The sequence below is a fragment of the Macaca nemestrina genome, chromosome 19 (genome assembly GCF_043159975.1).
Source record: "Macaca nemestrina isolate mMacNem1 chromosome 19, mMacNem.hap1, whole genome shotgun sequence".
In the NCBI taxonomy this organism is placed as follows: domain Eukaryota; kingdom Metazoa; phylum Chordata; class Mammalia; order Primates; family Cercopithecidae; genus Macaca; species Macaca nemestrina.
Window position 1 is genome coordinate 44,567,297 of NC_092143.1, and position 24,388 is coordinate 44,591,684.

General features: G+C 39.3%; 1 protein-coding gene across 4 annotated transcripts in view; it reads left to right on the top strand.

Annotated features, from left to right (window-relative positions):
* The window catches only part of LOC105489363 (SKI family transcriptional corepressor 2), a 47,889-nt gene extending 24,779 nt beyond the window's left edge, over positions 1–23,110 (top strand). For 2 of the 4 annotated variants that reach the window (XM_071085408.1, XM_071085409.1), the window contains 3 exons: positions 8,929–8,996; positions 17,122–17,187; positions 22,384–23,082. In XM_071085408.1, the coding sequence (XP_070941509.1) occupies positions 8,929–8,996; positions 17,122–17,184 (131 nt within the window). In that variant the 3' untranslated portion in view covers positions 17,185–17,187; positions 22,384–23,082. Of the gene's footprint in view, positions 1–8,928; positions 8,997–17,121; positions 17,188–22,383 lie in introns of all 4 variants that reach the window. The other 2 variants (XM_071085407.1, XM_071085406.1) reach the window with 2 other exon arrangements.
* The last annotated feature ends 1,278 nt before the right edge of the window (positions 23,111–24,388 follow it).

Genomic DNA, 24,388 nt, shown 5'->3' on the forward strand with positions numbered 1-24,388 from the left:
TGGTACTTCAGTTGTTTTGAATTCAGAGAATACCTGCAGGGCTTTAGAATGAAACTGAAAGGAGGAGAATGGCCAATAGCTTTTGATAGCATAATTAGGAATATTGTGATACTTATAGCTTTGAGAAAAGGAGAAACGTTTAAAATATCTTTGAAACCATAAGAAACAGGTGCTTTGAAAGGATCTAGGATTCTCTAACTTTTGAAATTGTGTCTTAAGAAATACTGCACAGTTCCTTGCCCCAATGAGAGGCATTGAATGATATGTTTTTCCAATAGCTGATGTTTATCTAACTGTTGAGTTTGCCGGTCCCTGCTTTTAGATCTAGCAGAGTGGGTCCAAGTCCCGTTGAATCCCTAACATGCCCTTCTAACTCCCTATGAAACCTCTGTAGTCATAATTCATCCCATTAATAAAAGCTAATTCATATTCATTCTAAGGAATTAAGTAATCCATAATAATTGATGTTTTTCTTAGTAACTGCTCTGTAATACAACATGTTTCTGTTAAACAAAATGTTAGAATGTGACGGTACTGGCCAGTTCCAATTCAGACCTCTCATTCATCATTTTGATGTGCATTAATATGTATCCTCTGTGATTGCCACATATATGAAATACTTCAATTAAACAGTAACAAAAAAATTTCCTCTTTTTTATCTGTAACATACTCCACTGACCAAGGAAGTGGCATGCGTGTGCCCAAGTTTAAATAATGCGTGGTTTAGATACACCACAAAGAGGCAGTCAATTTCACACGGATGAAAATAGCAAATGCACATTATGTGCTTGTTAACTAAATGTGAGGGGCCGTGAGGCTAGGAGACAGATTTAGATTCACTCAGATGAAAAGGGGAAAACCGAGCTTTGCGAAGCCTCGTCGGAAAGCAGCTTAGAGGAATTCTCGTGAGAGTTGTGCAAAGCTTTTTACTATGAGGTGAACAGATGCTCACAGTCACCACACTTAAACTCCAGTTCACTTAGAGCACTGTGGACCTAGGCTAGGAGCTGTAGCATGTGAGAATTAAGAATCTAGGCTCAAAAATTGGCCAGACCTGAGTTCATTTTCAGGCTCTGCTGCTTGCTGGTTGTATGACCTTGGAAACTGTAAAATGCGGCAGATAATTCCTGTTGCGTAGAAGAATGAGAGGACTAAATGAGAGATCTATGTGAAGTGCTGTGCACATGCTGGGCACAGGATAAGTGCAATTATGATGGTGATTATGAAACAGAAAGATGAAAAGGAGAGGAACAGCACTGAGCTCTAGAAAAGCATTTCTAAACTTGGGTCCAAATATTTGGCTTCTGGCTAGGCACAGTGGCTCACACCCGTAATCCTAGCACTTTGGGAGGCTGAGGCAGGCAGATCACTTGAGGTCAGGAGTTCGAGACCAGCCTGGCCAACATGGTGAAACCCCATCTGTACCAGAAATATAAAAAATTAACCAGGTGTGGTGGTATGCTCCTGTAATCCCAGCTAGCCAGGAGGCTGAAGCAGGAAAATCACTTGAACCCGGGAGGCAGAGGTTGCAGGGAGCCAAGATCATGCCGCTGCACTCCAGCCTGGACAACACAGCGAGACTCAGTCTCAAAAAAAAAAAATTGGCTTATTGCCTTGGTTCTGAGGTTTAATGAGGACCACAGGAATGATCCTAAGCATGGAGAGGGTACAAATACAGATAACAGAAAGGAGGGGCAGGTAGAGGAGGAGGAGGAGGAAAAGGAGGAAGAAGGGACAGAGGGAAAAAGGAGAAGGAGGAGGAAGAGGCAGAAAAGGAGGAAGAGGGAGGAAGACGGAGGTGGAGGAAGAAACAAGTCTCCACACTGGGGGAGCAGCAGTTGGGAGGAGGAAGAGAAACAAGCAAGTCTCTGCACTTGCTGGAACGGAGGCTTCCAGAGCTGCTTTCCACTAATACTTACGCGTAGCCCTGATGGGGAAATCTGGGGAGGAGAAAGCAGATTTCTCCTGTAATGGCAGGCATTTGCCATTATAGCAGAGGCAGAGAAGCATGGCAGGTCATAGAGATGGTTCCAGGTGTGGATACTGACTGCTCTACTCACTAGCTGAGTAACCTTGGGCAAGTTCCCTGATCTCTTTTCAACAGTATAGCAATACTGCTACCTACCTCCTGGGGTTGTGGAGAGGATTAAATGAGTGAAAGGCATGAAGTGCTTAGCACAGTGACAAATGCATAGTAATTACTATGAAATGTGAGTTGTTGCTATTATATACAGTTTTAAAGTTTGATGCTGACATTCTTGTAGTGACTGTATAGTAAAGCAGCTAATGTAAGAAACCAGAACTTGTAAAGGTTTATTGAGCTGTCATTATAGAGGGTGGAACAGGCAGTGAAACTGTTTTGATACCAAACAATAAGTTTAATCAACAAACCGGGTAAGACACAACAGAGAGGTAGGAAGGGTATACTAAGGAAAGAGGAGAAGCTGGAATTGAGTGGGAGTAGGTGTTTGGGGAAATGGATTAGGAGGGGCTCCATTGTTATCAAGGTTACTTTGAGATGAAAATAGGATGGCTGGTCAAACATGTTTTGTAATGAATATCATGTTCAATTGGACAGAAGTAACTTATTAAAGGTGACCCCCAATGCCACCATTCCAAACTCCCCCCTCACAACTGGTCTGATCATTTTTGCAGCTGTAAATCCAGAAGTTATTTTTGCCACTGCATCGTTATATACACCTTTCCCAGTAATTGTATCTCTTCTTCCTCTCTTTTCCTCTAACACCCTATGCCTTCCTTTATTACAGCATTCATCCTTTTGCTGTAGTTTTTATTCATTTTGATTTCTTCCCACTAGCCATCTTAAAACCTCAGGGCCTAACCCTGAGCCTGGGACCTGCTAAAGGCGGCAATGAATGGGGAAGGCCCTCACCAGCAGGGTGCCCTGCATCCTCACCTCCCTTCTCCACTCCAGCCCTTTCTGCCTGCTGCTCTTAGCCCTGTCTTCCTAAAACTCTAGATTTGGCACCAAATCTTCACCTCAAGAAGCCAGAATGATTTGCCCTGTTTATCATGGTATATCTAAGTTAACTCTTCTCTGACTCTCAAAACCTGCCATAATTGTATGCCCCCCACTCCACCGCCGCAACCTCTCCACCCTTATTTCTGCTTCTCCCCAGGCTCAGCCCCAGTTACCTGGCAGACCACTCTCACCCCTCTCCTTCCACCTCTGCACACCATCTCCCTCTAGTCCAGAGTGCCTCCCCTCATCCAAGTCCTCCTCCTTATCTGGGACACAGCTAAAGTTTTGCCACGTCCAAGAAGCCTTTCCACTCTTGCAGCTGGCAGCATTTTCTGAAGTCCTGTTGTGTTCATTTCTAGTACCATGAGTTTTCTGTGTTGACTCCTCCTCTGTTTCACTCTTCTCTCCCCACACTTGCATTGTAAATAGATTCAGGGAAGGGCTACTCAGAATGTTCTTCCGTTGCCACCTGCAGCACCTGGCATATTGTGGGTACGTAACACACTCTCAATAAATGATTGATAGGAACGTTGGGGTCATACCCGAAGAGATTAAAACTGACAATGGAGGATGAAATTGGATCACTGAAGTCTGTTGTATAAAGGAGAGTATCCAGGGTTCATGAGTAGAATCCTTAGATTTGCAGATCTAGTGACAAATTCATGGCACTTAGAAGAACTGAGTGGAAAGGCCAGTTGGTTATTACAGGAAAGCACAAATGAATGGGGCTTTATGAAAAATGTTAGATTTTATCTAAAATGTCATCATTTTAGATTCTTACAAAAAATTGCTCTTCCAAATTACTGTTAAGAGTCCTTGTTATTAAAAACAAACTACATCTCATCTCTCTGAATATGGTTGTCTGCATTTTTCACCTGTGGCTATTATTGAATTTATTTTATGTTCAGTGATTCCCTTCGTTCCTTCCTTTTTCTTTCTTGTTGTAGCATACTCTGGAAGATGAAGTGGGGGGTGGGGGCAGCAAGGCAGATTCCAAAATACTGTACAGATTAAAAGCTTTGGTCCTTTCAGTAGGAGATGGCTATGAAAAAAAAATTTAAGTTTTGGCTGGGCACAGTGGCTCAGGTCTGTAATCTCAGCACTTTGGGAAGTCGAGGCAAGAGGATTGCTTGAGCCCAGGAGTTCAAGGTCAGCCTGGGCAACATGCTGGGACCCTGGCTCTACACAAACACACACACACAGATTAGCCAAGCATGGTGGCATGCACATGTAGTCCCAGCTACTAAGGAGGCAGAGGTGGAAGGATCACTTGAACCCAAGTTCAAGGCTGCGGTGAGCTGTGGTCACATCATTGCACTTAAGCCTGGGTGATACAGCAACACCATCTCTCAAAAAATAAAAATAAAAATAAAAATAAAGGTTCAGTGGTTCTTTAAAAATAGAGATAACAAAATGAAGACGTTGTAAACAAATTGAACCCCAAAGCCCACTGCTTGCTTAGAACATTCCAGGTGAACCAGATGTACCCTACGGGTTTGTCTTCTTACTTACGGTTCTAGGAATGTAGGCTAGATACTCTTTATTGCTGTTTGGAAAACCCTTGGGCTTTTCCAGCTGTCTGAGTTTGCAGTGTGCAGCCTTGCTATTGTGTTGGCTGACATGCTGCACTTCAGTGCTTTTCTTTGCTACTTCCTTTTATATTATCATTTTCCAAAAATAGTTGGGTTATAAGTGATTCTCATTAGAGAATGATTTTTTCCATCTCCAGTTAAATTGTGTCTTCATCAACCTTTAGAACATAGAAAAAATATGGCCGGGCGTGATGGCTCATCCTGTAATTCCAGCACTTTGGGAGGCCAAGGCAGGTGGATCACTTGAGGTCAGGAGTGTGAGAGCAGCCTGGCCAAAATAGTGAAACCCCGTCTCTACTAAAAATACAAAAAAATTAGCCAGGCATGGTGGCGCATGCCTGTAACCCCAGCTACTTGGGAGGCTGAGGCAGGAGAATCTCTTGAACCCAAGAGGCAGAGGTTGCAGCGAGCTGAGATAGTGCCACGGCACTGCAGCCTGGGCGACAGAGTGAGACGCTCTCTCAAATTAAAAAAAGAAAAAGAACATAGAAAACATTTTAGATTTTTGTATGTTTGCCAATTAACAATCTTCATATCTCAAAGCTATACACATCCTTGTTGTGGAAAATTTTAAGTATGCAGAAATAAAAAGGAAAGGAAACAAAAATCACCCATAATCTTTCCACCTAGAGATAACCACTCTTAATATTTTGGAGTTTCAGCCTTTTTAAATGCATATTAAATGCTTTTATAAAACAAAATGAAATGTAATACACAACATTTTTTACTTCCTTTTTGTTTTAGCTAAAATGTGCCTCTTTCCATTACTACACAGCAGTGTATAAATATACTGTTACACTGGACATTAAGGTTTGCCCAAGTTTTAGATGGTGGACACCCTTGTAACTAAGTCTTTGCATGTATCCACTATTATTTCCTTAGGTTAAACTCCTAAAAGTGTTGCTGTGTCACAGGGCATTAACTTTTTAAAGGTCTTAACATATAATTTCAAGTTGCTTTTCAGAAAGTTTGGACTAATTTCTCCTCCCGTCTTTGGAAGAGCATGTATCATCTTTTCATTTAATCTTTGCTGACTTAAGTGGAAATTTTGGTATTTCATATTATTTCCTTTTCTTTCATTGCTGGTGATGTTGAACATTTTTCATGTGTCTAACATCCTTTCATATGTTTTGTGAATGACCATTTATATTCTCTCCCCATATTTCCGTCAATATGTTCATTTTCTTATTGATTTGTATAAACCCTCTATATACTAAAATGTTAATTCTTTGACATGTTGCAAGTATTTTTTGGTTTGTATCAATTACCTTTAAATGTTGACTATGGTGTTTTATGTTTGGGGAGTTTAATCTGTTTGTAATTTATTGGCATACCAAAGTTTTAAATTTCTGTCTAATCAAATCAACCAGTCTTTTCCTTTTCGGTTTTGGCCTTTTATGCTCTTCCCCACTCCAATCTTTAAAAAAATTACCATTTTTTCTAATACTTTAATGGCTTCTTTTCTTTTTTTCATGTTAACTTAGAGAATTATATTAAGTGTACTATCATAAAAAAATGAGCATGAGTTAAGTTAGGACTAGTTTTCATCATTCCACTCTGAATTGCCCTTAGCTGTTTCCTCCACTAAAATTAGAATCTTCTATGATCCCAGGGAAGTAAGTGCTCCAGCCAGGTTGGCTTCAGGCAGCCCCTCCTTCCTAATTCATCTTAGTTTACCACCCTGGTCAAAGGCATCTTGGATCCCTAGAGGCTCAGAGGAAAGTTTTCTCCTTCACAGAGAGCGACCTGCTTGCCATGTGCTCCAGTGTCTGGAACCACACTGATTTTCCTGGAGGCCTTCGGGCCAGACCTCGGGCCTTCCAAGTGTTGGAACCAGGGCAGTTTGTGGAGGGCTAGTTCCCCTGTTGTCCTGTACCCTTTGACCCACCTCTGGAGCATCCTGACCTGGTGAGGTGGGTGCCAGCTCCTCACATAGTTCCTTATGCCTAATTGTTGTTGGTGTAAATCAAAATCTTTCCCTCACTTCCCCTGCACAGGAAAGACAAGTGGGTGCATGGAGCCCAATCAAATCAATTTATTTTGTCACCAAAAAATTTTTCTTTCTTTTTTTTTTGAGACAGAGTCTCACTTTGTCACCCAGACTGGAGTGCAGTGATGCAATCTCAGCTCACTGCAGCCTTGACTTCCCAGGCTCAGGTGATTCTTCTACCTCAGCCTCCTACATAACTGGGACTACAGGAGTGCGCCTCCATGCCCAACTAATTTTTTGTATTTTTAGTAGAGACAGGGTTTTTCCATGTTTCCCAGGCTGGTCTCAAACTCCTGGGCTCAAGCAATTTTCCTGCCTCGGCCTCCTAAAGGGCTGGGATTATAGGCTTAGCCACCACACTCGGCCTGTCATCAAAGTTTAACATGCTGGAGCAAGAAAAGACCTAAAAGCACATTATTTCACACCTTTGTTTCTTTAGATAAAGTTCTGAGGCTCCAAAGTGGGGTAGTTACTATAGATGGCAGACTCTCAACCTGCTGGTGAATAATTCTGTATGTTTTTACTCCTCATTTATTAGCTAGCCCCTGCTGTGTGCCAGACACTGTGATAGGCCTTGAAAATTTTTAAAGTGTCTAAACGTATCTTCCTGCCCTCTAATAACTCAACTGTTTAGCAGGGAGACAGATAGATAACAACTAATCATAGCATGTATTATGGATGCATTAATACAGGTATGGACAGGGTACTGGAGAAGTACAGAAAAAAAAAGGGTAAATAATTCTGGCAGGAGGGGCTGCAAAATTGGAGAAGACTTCCTGGAGGAGGTAATATTTGGACTGGACTTTAAAGAAAAGGCAGTTGTTTGCTGCAAGGGCAAGACCACAGCAGGGGCAAAGGCACAGAGGCTGCAAGTATAACGCATAGTTGGGGACTGGAGAGTGGTTTGGTGGCTGGTGGGGTGCAGGGGATTTCCTCTGTGTCCTTGGCTGCAGCCAGCTGAGCCATATGCAGTTCCCCTCTCCTCCTTCCATGTCTTTATATAGAATGCTGTTCTCCACATGTCTGCTGAAGCAGCTCTTCCCTCTAATGCTCCCGGAATGAATGACAGCTCCTCTCTCAATCTTTGCATGACACCACATACTTCCCTCTATTATGGTGACTTTGACATTAAAATCAGAGGTGACAGTAGGGATTGGGTCTTTTTTAAAAAATTAGTTAGAACACATGTTTGGGGTTGGATAAGAAATTCAAATCTTATGAAAAGGTAGAAGTTGAAAAAAATAAAAAGAACAAAGCCAAAGGGTATACTATCTTGAAAGTGTTGGAAAGCCATTGGAGATTTTTAAGCAGGGAATTAAAGGTATTTGGAGAGGAAGGGACTGGAGGCTAGGTGGTCAGTCGGAAAATAATTCAGGGATGAGGTGCCTGCATGTGGGAGGTAACGATGGCAAAGAGGGGAGAAGATGAAGGTAGAACACATAGAACTCACACACTAGTTGACTGTGGAGATGAAAAGAAGAGGAGAAGAAAAGATGATGATGAAGTTTCTGATTTACTCAAGCTGCTGCCCTATCAACCACAAATTCAATATGAAATCATGCTAATTTCTCCTTCAGTGCAGAAAAAGGCAAAGTTAGCCAAGTCCACACTTTTAAAAGGATCACATGGAGAAGATGTAACACTAAACTGTGCATTTGGAAGTCATTTTTTCCCTAATGCAATAAATATGATCAATATGTAGAATAGCACAAATATTTTGCATGACAATATCTCTTAAAGTTTTCTTCTCAGATTAAGGTAAGGTCTGTAGAAAGACACCAGGACAAAGGAGGACCATAAAATAAAGCTGATCCCAGGGTGAGTTTGCTGCACAGGAGAGTCAGGCCAAAGTACTCTCTCTTAGGAGTGAGATGAGCTGCAGTGAAGCCAGGCAGGCATTTTTCACAGACCCACATCTTATTTACCCAGAAGGTATTATGTACAGGAGGGGCAGCATTTCCTATGCTCAGCTCTATCCAAGGCCTGCCCCTCCTCACTCGTGCTGGACTTCTGAAGACAGTATGGGGAGTGGAAGCGCCCAATACCTGTGATTTGCACAAGTGTGCAAAGGTTAAAGAACATGATTGTGTGGGATGTTTCTGTGTAATCATATGCAAGAGATAATACTAGACGGAATATGAGATACTGTAAAACATAAGACACACTCTCAGAATTTACTGTCTAGTCTGATTAAATTATAGAGGGTTGAAAACATTCTTCAAACGAGCATATAATTTGCCTACGAAAAAAAGACTTAAAAGTAGGGGGGCTGTCCATGGGACTGTCAATAATGTTTTTACTAGCTAAACTAAAAGTAGATTTTACACTTTAGTTAATCTTTCTCTCTCTCTCTCTCCTACCAGATAATTTTCAGGATCAGATGAAAAGGGAACTAGCCTACCGAGAAGAAATGGTGCAACAGTTACAAATTGTAAGATGCATTTCTACTTAAAAATAAATTCAACTTGATTGGTTTGTTTTCAGACTACCCAATATGTATGAAACTGTTCACGTTTTTGCATGAAATCCTTTGGTCCACTTACCTCTCAGCTGGCTTAGATGCTAATTACCGAGAGATTTACTTAGACACAGGATAAACAGATGTGGCAGTATGTTTCCTCTAAATGTAACTACCTACCATGTGTTAATAGACAGATGTGTAAATTATCTCTGTGGGTAAACCAAAGGTACCTGCATTTTCTTCCATTATGCAAACTTCCCAAACACAGTGCTCAGTGAAGGGCTCAGTGAAGGGCAACTGTCTTCTATCCTCTCCTTTCACTACCCACGCTTGAACCAGGCCCTCCACTACCAATAAAACACAATTAATGAGCACAATTAATCAATTAAATTCACTTGAAGGATGATGAAAAGAAACAAATGATTTCCAAATGAAATGTATTACTCTATCCCAATCATTTCTAAAAATGGACACTCACTAAGATCTATTTATATGGGAACAAAAACCAGGAAGATGTCTGATAAGTAAATGTAGTGGTTTTGCTTTGGGTTTTTGTTTGCCTTCTGAACTTTTTGCCCTTTGTCCCCACGTAGATACATCTAGTATTATTCATTAGGGCTTTTAAAGGAGTCTCCCAAGCTTCTTCATTTTCATGAGTACAATGGGGAAAATTATTTCTGCTCAATATATTCAAGATATATTTAATCACCTGGATAAAAACACCTACTGGTCCTTAGTGATATTCCCAGCATAATTATTACACTTTGGGTTGCTTGACATTTCTGTACTGATCCATGCTACCTTTCAACCATTAAGCATGGATCCATGCATATGTGCCTGTCTTGTGTGCAGAGCCATATCTAGTTCTTTTGTCAGGATTATTTAAGAAAGATAGTTGTTAATGTTTCCATTCTTCATCAGAGAAATCATGCCAGTGTTAGTGACGACTCCTAAGAGTCATTTTTGAAGCAATTGGCTTTCCTTGATCTCAAGTGATCGTTAAGAACTCTCAGTTCTGAAAACCACTACATAATATGCTGCTTAAACAAGATTTTTTTCTCATGTTGGTTTTGTTTGCACCCAAATTTACTGGGGAGCAGAGGATTTTCATAATTGATTTAATAACAAATTCCCATTCTTAGCTTTTGTTTCCTTGATAATAAGAGCTGTGATTTCTTGCTGTGAATTGTGTTCTCTGTTTAAAGGAAAAACTTAAATAAAAGATTCGATGTAGGGGGATATAAAATTTTAGGATCTCCCTTATTTTACACAGGTCATCATTTTCAGGTTTTGTTTTGTTTGTTTGTGTCTTTTTTTTTTGAAACAGGGTCTCACTCTGCTGCACAGGCTGGAGTGCAGTGGTATAATCATAGCTCACTATAGCCTCAAACTCCTGGACTCAAGCAAGCCTCTCACCTCAGCCTCCCAAGTAGCTGGAACTGCAGGTGTGCACCACCACACCTGACTAATTCTTTAATCTTTTGTAGAGACAGGGTCTTCTGTATTGCCCAGGCTGGTCTTAAACTCCTGGCCTCCAATGATCCTCCCACCTGGGCCTCCTAAAGTGCTGGGATTACAGACATGAACTACTGCACCCAGCCCATTTTCATACTCTTAAAACAAAAGAAAAAAATTGCCACACGTGCAATAAAAAAAATTGTGATTTCAGGGGGTGGTGGTGAGTATAGCAAAATGGGCATCAGAGAAGGAAACAGTATTTCTTTTAGTGCCCCTATTCAAGGCCAGTTATGTAACCTTAATGTCTTAATTTTCTTTGGCATTTGGTTTCTTTAGTGAAAGACGAAATTATATTGTCTCCATGTAATAAGCACATAGGACTGATAGAAGAAAAAATGTCTCATGTCTTTTGAGATATTTGGTACATGGAAGATTAAAACTGGTATTACTAAATCATTTTGTTATGCTGTATTGTAAAATATTTTATCACATGTTTTCATCTATCTAAACAAATGTTGTTAATTCACATTCCTATAGATAGTAAACTATTCCTGGAATCAAATTAAGTAATTTGGGAGAAGCTTGACTTTCCCGCCCCCACCGTCCTGCCCTTGTAGGTATCGTGTAATTCCTGAAATACACAAAGGTACATCCAGGGTAACAACATGAAAATTGGAGAAATCGACATGATTTGTCCCTCCTGCTGCTTCCCCTTTTTGTGTGTCCCCTACCATTAGATGCCCAGGGTTTTCATGCTGACTCCAGTACCTATCACAGTGTGCAGCATCAAACAGCTGTTTATAAACATTTGTTGAATGAATCACCACCCATGATGACCCTGACCCAACTCTGATACTCTCATGTAGCAGTCCTCTTAATTCTTTCCCAAATTTCCCTGGCTTGGTCCTAGTTTCCTCAAATGTTATTTTACACTAAACAAATACTATTACCACAACTCCTAAAGGAAGGAATACTAGCAAATTTGGGGGAGCTTCTGTATTACTGCCCTGTCTACACCTAACAGACATGAGCTTTTAACATCTGTAACTTGGGATTGAGACCCATCCCATACAGTTCATTAAGTGTCAGTTCCTCAACCAAAAGGAACTGCTACAAGGTTTAACCTAGTGCCCTGGTAGGAATATTACAAGGTGCAAGTGAGTAATAAACATGAAATGTACATACAAGCCATAAAATTCTATGCCAATGTGAGTAATGAATTTAATGGTATGGCCCTTCTCAAAGTAGTACCTACAATGGTGGAACTATTATAGGCGTGAGCCACCGTGCCCATCTGGCTAGATATAGTTTTGTGCAGAAAAGACCTATGTTTACATGGTACTATCTGCTTTAGAATTGAGGCTGCAGATTCAATGTTACTTCAACAGAAACGTATCTAATTCCTTATTCAGCTTGATATATTTGTCAAAGTACTTGGGGGGAAATGTCTTTAGAAAATTCTATCTAAAGATTATCAAGAAATTGCAAGGTATCACAATTACTGGCTTTCTGAATATTTTAGCTGGATGATCTTATTCATCAGTCGATATGGTTGCATGCTTTGCTTCCTGAAAACAGAACAGTTCACTCAAAATTATTTTATGTTTAAAGTTTACGGAGCATGTATTACAAAACAGGCTTTTTTTTTTTTTCTTGAGATGGCATAAAAACCCACTGTATCTTGCAGTCATGGAGAATTCAAATATATTAAAACCATCATATTTTGTAATGATTCCCAAAGACCCACAATGCATTTATCCTATGTTGTTAAAAAGCGTTTCTATTCAAAAAACTTATTTCGAAAGTGTCTTGGGTATCATTGCTATAGAAAGAAAACTTATGAATTTCTTCAGCTCCTGCATTTTTAGATTCTCTGTTGACTGTCATTTCTGCACCATTGCTTCTTTTTCCCGTGTTAAATGTAAAGTTGTGATGACTACAGAGTCAAATGATTGATTCTCTTTGTGTCTTTATAAATGAATGTACATTTATCTCAATGTGAGATTTAAAGCATGTGAGGAATTATTTAACATTTATACATGACTGTAAGCTACCTTTTTAAAAAATAGCTAAAATTTTGGGTTTTTTAGTATTTAACATGGTTTGTATTAAAGTCCCCCACCCCTGCCCTGGGTTTTCAAGTGCTTATAGCATTTTTATTACTAAGCCACATTTAGTTATGCAAAACAAAGAAATATAATCCTATTCCTATGAACCACTACAAAAGATTTTTAATTTAGCATGTTTATGAAAATGTAAATGTTTAGTGTAATAAAGGGTAAAAGATTTCTCATTCACAAATGAATTGTGATTCTAGGAGAAGTTTATTCAATTTTAAAAGCAAAACTTATCAGTCCTTGGGATGAAGAAGCTGACTGAAGATTTTTATTCAGTAAATAGCCTTTTGATTAAAGTTTTTCCAAGGACTGAAATATAAAAACTTACAACATGAACTGAGACTGTGATGATGCCTTGATAAAACTGTTGTTTTATTATTACGAATTTGGCAATAATTTTATAAGCAAGTGCATCTGTGTATAAGCTACTACTGTAGATTTGTTGAAGACATGCTTTTTTATTTTTTAGTCATAGTTCTTGGAGGACATTGTGATACTGCAATACAGAGCACATGATAAATGGCTAGACCCAGATTCACATCGTTTGAACTTGTCAGATCGCTACCACAAGGCGTGTTGATTGGGAAAATGTGCTAGTCTTTAAGTGCCCTCTGCTGTTTTTCCAGAATGCTGCAGTCACACGCAGCTAGGGGGAACCCGTCTCAAAGTTCTTCATTAAAAGCCTCAATTAAAATAATGTTCAATCAATAGATTAAGGACTAATGTTTTGTTCACTGTGGACTTGTAAAACAGCAGTTTACAACTTCCTAATGACGGGAGTGCAGTGCGTCTTCACAGGGAAAGGAGCGAGAGGTCGTTATCTTTGCTGGAAGAGTGCTTGTTCTTTGGCAAGGACACAGCTCTTCAGTAAGATGGTCTTTTCTTGGAGGTTCTCCAGTATTCACTAGGATGGGAACTTGCCCAGATTTCTACTGTATCAACCTAGAGAGTTTGTAAAAATATGTCTTACATCTTTATTTTTTTTTAAAGGTAGATAGAACCATTACTGTTTTGCATTATATTTTTAGAAGAAGATCCCTGGGCCACTGGAAGATTTTGGTTCTGTATCTAAATATGCATCAAAAGGAGATCCCTGCAAGTCAGAGGACTTACTGCAAGCCTGAACTTCTGTGGAAGCTGCCTTAAAATTCTCTAGCAGTAGACAGACTTTGGCTACTGTGTGTCCATTTCCAATTATTGATCTACTGTTGTGCACCTTGACAGTGCAATCAGTTGTTCCTTAGTTATGTAGCGTTTTTCTTCTGATCTTTCTCTTTTTGAGATGTTGACTGACCTGAAGGTGTGAGCTCAGGTTAACTCTCTTGGCACAATCCAAGAAGTCACTTTTTCTTTTTTAAACTCCAGTACTTTTGATCTACTATAACCAAGTAGGTAATTTAGAAGTTACATAATACTTTGGATTTTTTTCTCCATGCCAATCTCGATAATTTCCAAGCTGGTCAAGATGAAGAGAAAGCTTTTATAAGTCCTATTGTAGATTTGCATGGAATAACTAACTCGTTTAAATCGAGCCTCTAAAATCCTGAGCTTCCGAGTTGGGGAGAATTTGCTGAAGTGTCTGCAAGTCCAATGTTGCATTTTATGGAATCTGAAGCACCATCAATTGTAAGAGGCACCACTACTTGATGAGTCATAAAGAAAAAGGTTTCAACTGTAATTCTAAGATACCATCAATTATAATACATGTGATTTCAGAATGTTAAAATGTGAGGGGATAAAGTGCATCCTGGAATCAGTGAAATAATGCTGTTTCCATTAACAACTGGCCATGCTGCTATAATCTTTATTTACCATTCATGATTTAGGACTTAGAATGGAAAAATACATGATTCTCAGCTCACTACTTTTTGCTTTTTATCTTTTTTTTTTTTTTTTGGCTTTTATTTCATTTTGTTTTAATGAAATAAATGAAAAAATCAACATTCTGGTGGGGATAATTCTTCACCCCAGTTTATATTCCAATCTGGACCCTTGGGACTCAAATATGCTTATTTGGAAATGTCCTTTTCTTCTTGAATCCTTTTTTTTGCTTTTCTTTTCCTTCTCAGCTTCCTACCTTAATGAAATGCTGTGTTATTGCTTCTGAAAAAAAGAAAGAGGAGCCGTTTTGACTTAGCTCTGAAAGTAGAATCCTTCAGGCGAGTTTCTTTGGATTAGGATGAATAGTTTACTCCTTTAGTGAGATGGCCCATGGTGATTTAATTATCTTTCCCGGTGGCTGGCATAGAACAGACACTTGCTAAATCTTTGTGGTGTCTAATTTTGATGTTGAGGACTTTTTTAAAATGTGAGAGTGGCACAAACACATTTTATTGGGAACTCCTTGTGCCCAAAAGTTTACATTGTTTGTCATCCTAAATAATAGAATCCCATTCCAGGCTCTGTCATGTCATACATCTAGAGAAGTGATCCATACACTTTGGCACATTGCAGCATACACCATAATGGAAAACCAATATTCAAAGGGGTCTCTGTTAATAGCAGGTATAGCATAACCTAGAGTGAAAAGAAGAGGTAACTGGAGTAGGGCCTTGTGTAACTGTCCTTGTCATAGTTATCTAGCTGATCTCAGCCTGCATCCTAAAATACGAGATTAGGACACTGAACTTTTAATGTTACTATATGAATCATTTATTTCAATGCTGCTGTCTATACCCTTTATCAGATATGTGCCTATCTGACATGTTTATGTTGTGGTTATATATCAAAATAGTGAGATGATTATTTTATTATTGTCTTTTCTTTCCTGTTAAAAACACCGTTTGATTCAGCTAATTATTGCAGTAAAATGGTCCAACTCTTTTTAGCCACTAGCATCACTGTAGATTTATAACTCTTTCTCATTAATAATAAAGGTTCACATGTGTGGACTGTTGATAATGAGAGGAAAACATACCATATACTGGAATGTGGGAAATTATATATATGTATATAATTATATATATATATAATTATATATATATAATTGCTTAATTGAATGAAAGTAATTTTATTTCCCTCGCTGCTTTTACTTAACAGCCATATTTCTTTTTTTTTTTTTTTTTTTTTTTTTTTTTTTTTTTTTTTTGAGACGGAGTCTTGCTCTGTCGCCCAGCCCAGGCTGGAGTGCAGTGGCACGATCTCGGCTCACTGCAAGCTCCGCCTCCCGGGTTCACGCCATTCTCCTGCCTCAGCCTCCCGAGTAGCTGGGACTACAGGCGCCCACAACCGCGCCCGGCTAATTTTTTGTATTTTTAGTAGAGACGGGGTTTCACCGTGGTCTCGATCTCCTGACCTTGTGATCCGCCCGCCTCGGCCTCCCAAAGTGCTGGGATTACAGGCGTGAGCCACCGCGCCCGGCCAACCATATTTCACGTTACATTCTAGAAGGGTGAATATTTATTCTTTACATGTAGAATAAACTCAAGTCTTTAAAGCCCTGAGTTTAGCCTGTAATGCTGAAGGTGGGTAACATAAGAATAGAGCACCTTAACGGGGGTTAGTGGAGAGGCAAATCTAAATAATACATTGAGTCCAATTTCAACCACTGGAATTTTCTAATGAAAAGAAGCATACCAAGTGTGATCAACTTTTATTCAAAACCCCAGTATTCAAAAGTACTTTTCAAGTTTACCCAGGTAGAATTCTCAAGGTCATATTTTCCATTGAGTATAGTTAATTCTGATGCTTCTTCGTGTGTGTGAGAGAGAGAAGGGGTCTTGCTCTGTCACCCAGGCTGGAGTGCAGTAGTGCAATCATGGCTTATTGCAGCCTTGACCTTCTGGGCTCAAGCAATCTTCCCACCTCAGCCTCCCAAGTAGCAGGTGTGTGCCACCACACTTGGCTAATTTTTTAACTTTTTGTAGAGACAGAGCCTTCCTATGTTGCCCAAGCTGGTCTTGAACTCCTGGGCTCAAGTGATCCTCCCACCTCAGCCTCCCAAAGTGCTGAGATTACAGGTGTGAGCCACCGCACCCAGCCTCTGATGCATCTTATCAGTTATTGGGAATCTAATCAGAGTAATAGTTTGGGTTTAGTTAGTCTTATTTGCAATTTATAAGGATAGCATATGTTATAAAGAAATTACATCTGTTATAAAGAAATCATTCTAATAAACTGAACAATTACATTAAACTAGTTTGTAAGCACGTTCTTGTTTTATGAGCTTGAACATACATTAGAATGTCATAACTCGGTTTTTATACCTAAATAAATATGATACCATATTATTAAACACAAATTTTTAAAAATTTTAAAAAGTGAAACATCGCATGTTAACCTCAAGGACTAGCTGTAGCAGCAATCCAGTGTGATCATCTGTTCTGTCCTCACTGTACTTGTTAACAGGCCTTAAGGATGCTGTACCCCAGAAGCCTCATACTGCTAAGCAGATGGACACCTCTTTTTTTCAGGGAAGATCTATTGTCATTCAAATTGTTAGGCATGATGAAGGGTCTCCATTACACATCTGTCTCCAAATCTAGCTTACCTGGATGGTGTTGCTTGTTTTTATCTTATAGATACCCTATGCAGCAAGTTTGATCAGGAAAGAAAAGCTTGGCGCCCATCTTAGCAAAAGCTAAAAGGTAAGATCATCAGAGGAAAGCAATTTCCTTAACTCTCTGTATTGTTGTGTGCTTGAACATATTCTTTATTGATGTGTTTGAAATAGCCCAAGGGATTGGTAAATTTGCATCCTGTGTTTGAGTCAATATACCAATAAACTTCGTTATGTCCGGGGATGGGATTTCCTAAATGAATGGCCAAGTACCTCTTATAAATTCTATGGAAAATTCCTATAACTAAAAATTCTGTATTGAGTCTGCAAAAGTGATCTTCTTTCTGTTTTATGGCTTTCTGCTCTTTATGGTTCTGACACCCCAATTACTGCCCCCAAGGAAACCAAAGTGTCAGCAGTCATCCTCAGGGTGTCTCATCTCTGTCTCTCCTTCGCTTCCAAAAAGCCTGCCTGAAATCTGACTTTCAGAGAGTTACTGCAGGTGGTAATATGAACAACTGGGGACATTATAGACCTTTGAGACCTTCTGCTCTAGGAATAGTAACTAATCTTTTCCCTAAACTAGTAATAGTTTCTCTACAGCTGAAGCCAGGTTCAAGGTCGTATCAGTTTAAAAGAAAATGGGAAAGACAATTATTTTGGACTCTTAAGGAAAAGCAGACAGTGAAAATTCAATGGCTATATTCAGAACATACCTAAACATTTGAAAAGAAACTTTTTCAGCCCATGGAAGAAGACATATGTAATTATTAGAATTGTGGGAATGCAAAAACTAGCACTTTGTTTCTGTAACAATATATTGGGATGACCTAACAACTAGGATTGCTAAATCAGGACAAAAACCACAGATGCCAAAGGTAGCATTTGTTAGTGCTCATGGCCAGCTAGGACTGCAGCCATTTATCAATTTGATCCATTCCCATCAGAATGACTCTTCCCACTCCTCCCCTCTAGAACATATTTTCAACTCAATAGAATTTGTTAGCAAAGAGAATTGTGCAGGCTCACGGTTCCTTTCGTTCCTTCACCTCCCTTCTGCATATCACAAATTTCCTCTAGCAGGTGCAAATGACAATTTTTCTTGCCATTATTTTTATTAGTGGTAGTCTTCAGTATTTGTCTTAAATAATAATAATTATGTTACATTTCATCGGGTGCTCAAAACCCTTTCCAAAACAGTCTTTCATTCATGTGCTTTCCCTTAATTTTACACATGGGGAACTGAGGTTTACAGATAAGAGATGTGACATTTTATGTTCATGTTGCAAAGCCAAGAAGGGATTCTGGGGGCCCTGACTTTGGATCTAGTGCGTGCCTCTTCCTAATGCATGGACTTATTGTTCTTGGTGAGCAGATGATACTGCAACAGAGGTGCTCAGAGAGTAAGTCATTCTGTTTCCATCTCTATGAAGTTATTAACAAATGCACCTGTGAAGTTGGCTCTGTTCTATATATTAAAGTATTTTTATTAAGTCTGAAGTTGACTTTGGGCAATTTCTTTCTCAGTATAGTAGACCAGGTTTACACCAGCAGTGTGAAATGAAAATTTTAGAACATTTAGATTCTAGTGAATTTTAACTCAGAATATCAAGATAATTAAGGCAAGAATGGTCCAAATTAATTCTGATAAACTCCATACGTATAATGGTTGAAAATGTCAAACTAATTTTCTTTCAAGAGAAAATATTAGGATGTTTTTAAAAATAACCTTCTTATTCAAAGTTTATAAATCATAAAGTCATACGAATCATGAAGTTTACGAATCAAAACTCAGTGAATTGCACCCACCCAGGGACACACACAAACACACACATACACACACACACAATGAAAACAAAAACAAAAGGAAACTCAGTAAATGTTCACAATGAGCTCACTTAGCTTTCCAGCCCCAATAACAACCTTGTGCCCCTGTCCAGCTTCTCCCACTCCCTACCGCCAATGATGGTAAATTTTGCCTGTTTTTGAACTTTATGTAAATGACATTGCATAGAACATTCTCTTGTGTCTGGCTTGTTTTACTCAGCACTTGGGAGATTCATCCATTAGAATGGGGTTTTTGTTGTTTTGTTTTGAGACACGGTCTCACTCTTCTGCCCAGACTGGAGTTGCAGTGATGTGATCATAGCTCAATACAGCCTTGACCACCCTGGCTCAAGCCATCCTCCTATCTCAGCATTATAGGTGTACATGCCACCATGCCCAGCAAATTTTTTTTATTTTGTAAAGACAGGGTCTCCCTATATTTCCCAGGCTGGTTTCAAACTCCTGGGCTCAAGCAGTCCTCCTGCTTTGGCCTCCCAAAGTGCTGAGATTACAACCATGCCCAGCCTTAGAATGTGATTTGATTTGTACTTAAAAGCTTCAATAAACTCTCTTTGTATTCCTTACACTTCCCCAACCCATCTTCCCTGTTTGTCAGACCTGAGCCCATTTTGTACCTACAGATTAAGACTCACTGCCCAGAAACTACACCTGTGATAGTGACCTAGCATACGGTTAGGTGGGAAAAAGAAAAAAAAAAGATTGATTTGTGTTTAGTAACTAATGCTTCCTCCATGCTGATTTTGTTTCCATCCTTGCAGACAACAGGGATTTCTCTAAGTAGACCCTGGTGCTTTCAGAAGATTAGTGGTTACTTAAATGCTTAGCTAAATCAGCCAAGCAGAGAATGATGACTGTATTGTTAGAGGCAGTCTCTGATTCTCAACATGCCAAGCCTGCAAGGAGTTACCCCAAGAGAGATTACAAGATAAAAATCATTACACCAAGGGAGAGAGACACATTCTGTCTTGCAGAGTGACCACAGGTTTCCAAATTAGGGACTGATGCATTAATGTCTTATGCAAGAGTGACCCTTAAGGTAGTATGCTGTATTCTTGCCACCCAGTGGATTCCAATATTACTATTAAGAGGAGGAAGCTTTTCAAAACCACAGGCAATCCACTTAGTAAGCTGAGCGAGTACTGCCACATATCACTGATCTGCATATTTTTTTTGTTCTACATTAGAACATGAGAAATTCCATGTTGAGTCAAAATAAAGATCCACCCAGGTCAAGATACTTTAAGAGCAAAATTGTTGTTCTTAGCAATATCAACCTCAAAATGTAGGCATATACACTGAATACTCTTAGATTTCCCTTGATAACACCATAAAGATCCATTACCCATGGATTTAGCTACACCTTTCTTCAACCTAAGCATAGTCCCCATTGGGGCAATGAATTCTATTTGTTAAGCTACCGGCTGTTAAAGTGTAGTTTATTTTATTTACCTTCAAACTACCTCCTAAAACAAGCCCTATTAGATTAGACATTGTACCGCTCTTCGTATTTGTCTCATTATGAGCTCATGAGTACAATGGAAAGGATTTGAAAAAATACTTCAAAATGTTGCAGACATTATCCTTTCACCTGGGCCCATTTTTAATACCAGAATTATTCCCGATGGCCTTCCTAACATCTAGTTAATTCTGTGACCCACTTCCTGCACAGATAACCCAGTATCATCTGTGTGAAATCTGTCCCCAAATAAAAATGGTATGACGTTTAATGGTATTTATGGTATAATGGTATTATTACTTTACATTCATTTTCTTCCAAACACATTTAAACGTTTTGCATGTAACTAGTTGAAGCACCCACAACTTTCACAGACAAGAATTAAACTGTTTTACATAAGTAGGAAGTGAATCAGGGAAATGTCTCATTCATAGTCATGCAGAAACTCATTGGCCAAACTGGAAATGATAATAATGATCATTTATTGAGCACTAACTATGCCAGATACTGGCTAAATACTTACTGTGTTATCCTTACAATGCTGTAAGGTAGATCCTGTTATTACCTCCAATTCATACTTAGAAACTGAGGCTCAGGGAGTCACATAGCTCTCAAGTGGCAGATACAGGATTCAATCCAGGTCTATTTGACCCTAAAACTTTCTCCCTGTGTTCCTTGGGTCCTTAGCTGGTGGTGAGGGAGACTGGGTGCCAGATATGGTGCTATCTCCCTATGTTATCTTGAGTAACATCATTTCATCTCTTTGAGTCTCACTCTTATCTATAAAATGTGGATGGCCAAACCTGATCAAAATCTGTACTAGCTCTAAAATTTTGGCTGCCACTTTTGTGTGCCAATTTTCTGATATATTATCTCTTTTTCCCCAGAAAAGGGCCACTTTCATGAAAGTCAGCCCAGGACCCCATGTAACACCCAAGGGCATGACCCACCTATTTTTGCCTTATGTCTGCATTTTCTTAATCACTAATTGCTACATTGCATCTTTCTGGAGCGTCTGGAATATTATTTTTTATTGGTATTTTAACTATATCTACCTCTTTGGTAAACTCTTATTTTTGTTTCACTTCTGGAATAATTACTATGAAAGTAACAACAAGAGTCTTTTAAAAAAAAAAGATATTGGATTTTAATTGAACATTCTGTGTCCTCCCTTTGTATAGATCAAAGATAAAGAGGGAGAGTGGTACATTCATTTCTCTCATCTTTAGTCAGACATAAGAGGTTCTTTTAAGAATCTCTGTAGAGAATAATGGTGTGCCCCCACTGTTCTAAGGACTTTATGTTGATTATCTTATTCAATCTTTGGAACAACCCATTGAGGTAAGTATTACTGCTTTCACCCCCCTACAGCTGAGAAGGCTAAAGAGACAAGAGATGAGTAAGTTGCCTGTGGTCTCACTGCTAGGAAGTCACAGGATTTGAGCCAGGCTGGGGCTGACTCTGCATTCCATACTTTGTCTGCTCTCCTCTGGTTTGTCACCTAAAATCGTGGCCTAATTCACATCTTGTATTATCAGTTATAAATACGCAGTTAATAACTAATCCAATCATTTCATTGATTTTGAATCGCAAAACCTCCGCTCATACTTCTATGTTGCCCTGACACTCTATGACAAGAAAAATAAACATAACTTGGGCTATCCAATCAAAACCAACAGAGCACCAGAGCATGAAATTCTGTCTGCCCCTTTCACTGCAGGCTGCTTTTGTCTTTGCCCAACAACAAATCCCAGCTTCTAAACCCATCTAAATGGTTTTACTGTAAAAAGGACACAGCAAACCAGCACACTCTCATGTAATATTTCTAGTTTGACTCAATGTCATCAGAGATATATAACCTAGGGTGGCAGACAAAATGTCTTCTCCTAAGGAGGTATACCAAATATTACTCTAAATGTTTTAAAATTATCTGATTACATTAGGCTCAGCTTGTCATTCTGTGCTTTTGTCTTGTCCCAGGTGCACAGAACGACTTACTCTTGTTCTCTTGTAAGATACAGCCTGCCAGGGAGCACTTCTGACCCACATTAAAGACTGCAGATCGAAAGGGCTTGGGAATTAAATACAAAATCAGGTTCAGGAGAACCTAAGGACAAGTGACCTCAAAACAGCATGGACAACCATGTAAAATAGACTGTAGCAGCCATTCATTAGTGGGGGGAGGGGGGAGCCAACCAGAGCAGTCAATGCTTGTCGCATCTTTTGGTGGAACCAAAGTTTGAGTCTTCGTATTTTTAAAGGACAGTTGAACCCAGAGCATGGGAAGTGCTATTAGCCAACTGGGATGGGAAATCCATGGATGGTCTCAGGCAGTCTCAGTGCTGCACACATGGAGAAAGCAACTCTACAAAACTGTCTTTTCCTCTTGAAGAAGTGATTCTTGGTGGAAAGAAAACACAAGACCTGTCCTAGGAGTGGGGATCGCGTTTCAACAGATGGGAAGGCACCAGCCGTACAAACCTGCTTTTCATAGAAAACTGGACAGACTTAACACGTGGCCCCTTCCTCTCTGTACTTTGCCTGCTGTATGAATGAAGATTGTATTCCTCTGGAAATATTTTACAGTTTAATATTGAGTGTAATTAAGAATATAATCATGTTATCAAAAATGGTATTTAACTCTGTTGTAGTTTCTTTAACATTCATGTGGATAAAAAAAGTCTATAATAAAAAAACTATGAAGTAATAGTTGTGTTCATGTAGTTAAATGCATATTTGCTTGAGGATAACTAAGATAAATTCATACTTTTAAGAATTATTTTGGTATAAAAATATTTGAATAAATTATTTTTGAAAACAGAATTCCTTCAAAAATGATTATTAAAGGCTAGCCCAGCCTTTGGTCATTGTCAGCATCTGGACAACTCCCCCATTGTTTTAAGATCTTTGTATAGGTAAAGGAATGTTCTAAATTCCTGCTAGGTCTTCCAGTAATGTTGCTGATAGAGGCCACTGTAGGCCTTCCTACTTACTGTGATGTTAAATCCAAGTCCACAAGATCATATTATGCCCCAAATTCTGCCTTTCAGATGAGAGAGATAAATAGTGAACACTTTGCAGCCAAGATTTCTAAGGTAATGTGGGTTGCACAGAGGTCCACCATGGATGACCTTCCAACCTGAGGTTGCCAAAGCCCATCCTAACTGAAAAAACATCTCACCATTGGCATCCCTCAACAGATTTCAAAAGAGCCTTCAGATGCATCGCCATGAGATTTAATACTTTTTCCCCACCAGCTTTATTACCACAAACTATCCCAAAAAGCTTCACAACTTACCCTTGAGATAAATGCTCTTATCTTGGCTGTGATAATAAGAAACCAAAGGAGGGATACTCATTTGTGATCTTCTTCCTAGCCTATGAAGGATGAGAAGTTGTGTTAGAGAAGGAATGTACACCAAGTCCCAGAGTCTGGAAACAGATTCTTAGTGACCACTAACAGAAACTAATATGAAGATGCTGTGACAAAAATTTTTCTCTTTGAGCTGTTCTTCCAGGAGGGGCCTGGGTGCAGGTATGAGTCTCACAGAGTCCTTTGGACATGATACGTGTTTCTAAAACTGGTCATTGTACTTAGGTGTGTAATTTGAGCAGTCAGGTAAGTGGAGAATTTTCTCTGATATAAGCATGAAATTGCACATAGGGATGGAAGCCCTGTGGCTCTTAGCTTTGTACTTTAAGCCAAGGATATCAGAGGTGGCAGAAAATCATCTGGGAGGTCACAAACCTGGCTTCATGACTAGCCACCAGGGTCATTTTCTACAGAATCCAATGCAAACTCTAGGACCAGATAGCTTCTCAGAGCAAGAGCAACTTGGTCCAGGAGTTTGGAGGGAGAATAACAGATTTACAGATAAATTTAAGGTCTTTGTCCTGCAGCTGCATCAACTGGCGGTATAAACCAGCCTGAAATGTCATTCTTTTGTTTCCAATTGCAACTTTAAATATCTATGAGTTATTAGTG